The 2,071-nt window shown below is 40.2% G+C and overlaps 1 protein-coding gene across 4 annotated transcripts in view; it reads right to left on the reverse strand.

Annotated features, from left to right (window-relative positions):
- Positions 1 to 2,071, reverse strand: part of MYO3A (myosin IIIA) — a 310,475-nt gene that overhangs the window by 151,970 nt on the left and 156,434 nt on the right. For all 4 annotated transcript variants that reach the window (XM_019508276.1, XM_019508274.1, XM_019508275.1 and 1 more), the window contains exons 14-15: positions 1,425 to 1,523; positions 1,187 to 1,301 (exon numbers count right to left, since the gene is read on the reverse strand). In XM_019508276.1, coding sequence (XP_019363821.1) covers positions 1,187 to 1,301; positions 1,425 to 1,523 — 214 coding nt within the window. The remainder of the gene's footprint in view (positions 1 to 1,186; positions 1,302 to 1,424; positions 1,524 to 2,071) is intronic.

Raw genomic sequence — 2,071 nt, forward strand, 5'->3', positions numbered from 1 at the left:
GGACCCCAGGGGTTGCAACTGAACCCCTTGTGGGCCAGATGTGGCCTGTGGGCCACCAGTTGGACATCTGTGGTCTAATCAATCAACCAAAGCACCTAAGCACAGGGAACAGGAAGAGGAGGGTTTTATTGTACAGTGTACTTCATGTACATTGAGGCCTTCAGTTCTCTGTGCCCTGAATCCTGAACACTCTTTTACACCAGTTCTATAAAGCAGTGGTTCTCAACCTTTTTTGTGCCAGCACTCATTTGTAAACCATCAATGGCCAGTCTCGGCCCAGTGCCCCTCATTCCTGACCCATTGCCCCCTACCCTCAGGCCCTAGCCCCTCCCCGGTGTGTGGGACAGGGGTGGATGAGTGGGGTGGGGGGCCCTAAGCAGCCCCTTGCAAGCTGAAACTGTGCCAGCCTTCAAGGGAAAAGCCACATTTTCGCACATTTTTCTCCTTTAAAGGAGAATCCATTTTTAAAGTTTGTTCACGACCCTTTCATATAGTCTTGCAACCCACTTTTGTGTCATGACCCATGGGTTGAGAAACACTGCTGTAAGGGAGGGATGTGTGGCCTTATTCATGCTGCTATGGTGCTGAAGTTGTGTATAAGTATCACAAGGAAAAAGAAGAAAAGGGCTTGTAAGAAAACATAGACGCCATGGCTTATTGTGGAACATGTGGAAACTGTTTGCAGTTGAAGATGAACCTATCTGCTTTGGCTATTGTATGCAGATGTGCAATAAAGTAAGTAAAGGTTCAGTTGGAAATTTTCCATCAAAAGTGTTTTTCCGCTAACTGATTTTCTTTTACACAAATTGCCTACTTCCTCAGAAGATATCAGTGTTTACAGTAAAAAAAATTATCCCTGAAAACCAATATATTTTAATTCTGAAATGCCACTCCACTGTCTCATTGTCTGTGTCTAATTTGTAAAAGCCCTTTTTCCCCAGTCACTTAGCTGTCTTATGTTCACTAATTTGGTAGTAATTGGGGATAATATTACATTACTTTAACATCTTAAATAATTTAAATATTTCTTTGCCAATATAACAAACTATAGAATATTGAAAAATATAAAAGAAAGAAGATGACTATTTGCATCCCTTGTGTATACTTCCCGTTTATCTCTTGGTCTGAAAACATGCACATGAAGGTTTCAAAAACTGAGAAAAGTTTAAAAGTTGTCAGTACTCACCTCCATTGTGAAGCCTATGACTTTGAAGCACTGCTCAATTAATTCAAACTGGGACTTATAGAAACTATTGTTCATTAAATCTTGCACTATTCTGAAATGATCATTTTGCAGGTATCTAAAAGATTTGAGGGAGGAATGGTTAGAATCCTAACAAGGTTAGGAACCCAGTTACAGGCTGGTTCTTCATTGTTAATTCATGTAAAAAACAAAACAAAACAAAAACAAAAACCGGTGTTACCTGGGAGGCTTATTTTCTGGCAATTTGTAATGTGCCAGCTTTTTCTTTTCTGCCAAACCAGCATAAATGTAGTAAAAAATATGGAAATTTTTCTCTCCTCTGAAACAAAAAAATAACAATTATTTCTTTTAGTAAATTGGTTGTACTGTTAATGACATTGACACTAATACTGTGTCAAAAATGCTGTCCAGATGGACAGCATAATTACATTACATTATATTAATTTACACACACTTTTGGCCAGGTGAGTAACAATAAGTCTGTCTCTTTCTGTGAAAAGTATTTTTTGGATTATTTTAGGGCAAAGTTGTTTTTATTCTGAAAATTCACAATTTCTGTGACTTAAGTTTCATTGGGAAAAAAAAGTTTGTCATAAAACTGGTCCCACCCTGTTTTGTTATGCTTAGGGACTGACCAAATTTGTGAATTTGCAGATTTTACAGAATCCGTGAAATCCGGCATTGCCTGCAAAATCCAGGAATCTGTGGAAAAAATAAATTATCAACAATAAAATGCTGGCTCCCCAGAGGAAGCCAGCAGCCCTCAGTGTGCTGTGCCAGACTGCTGAGGTTGGGAAGGGAGGGGGGTTGCCCACTCAAAGGGCTGCTGGCAAGATGACTGATGCCCCCCCCCCCCCCCCCCCCCCC

Source organism: Gavialis gangeticus, unplaced genomic scaffold (assembly GCF_001723915.1).
Source record: "Gavialis gangeticus isolate Ggan-Ray unplaced genomic scaffold, GavGan_comp1, whole genome shotgun sequence".
In the NCBI taxonomy this organism is placed as follows: domain Eukaryota; kingdom Metazoa; phylum Chordata; order Crocodylia; family Gavialidae; genus Gavialis; species Gavialis gangeticus.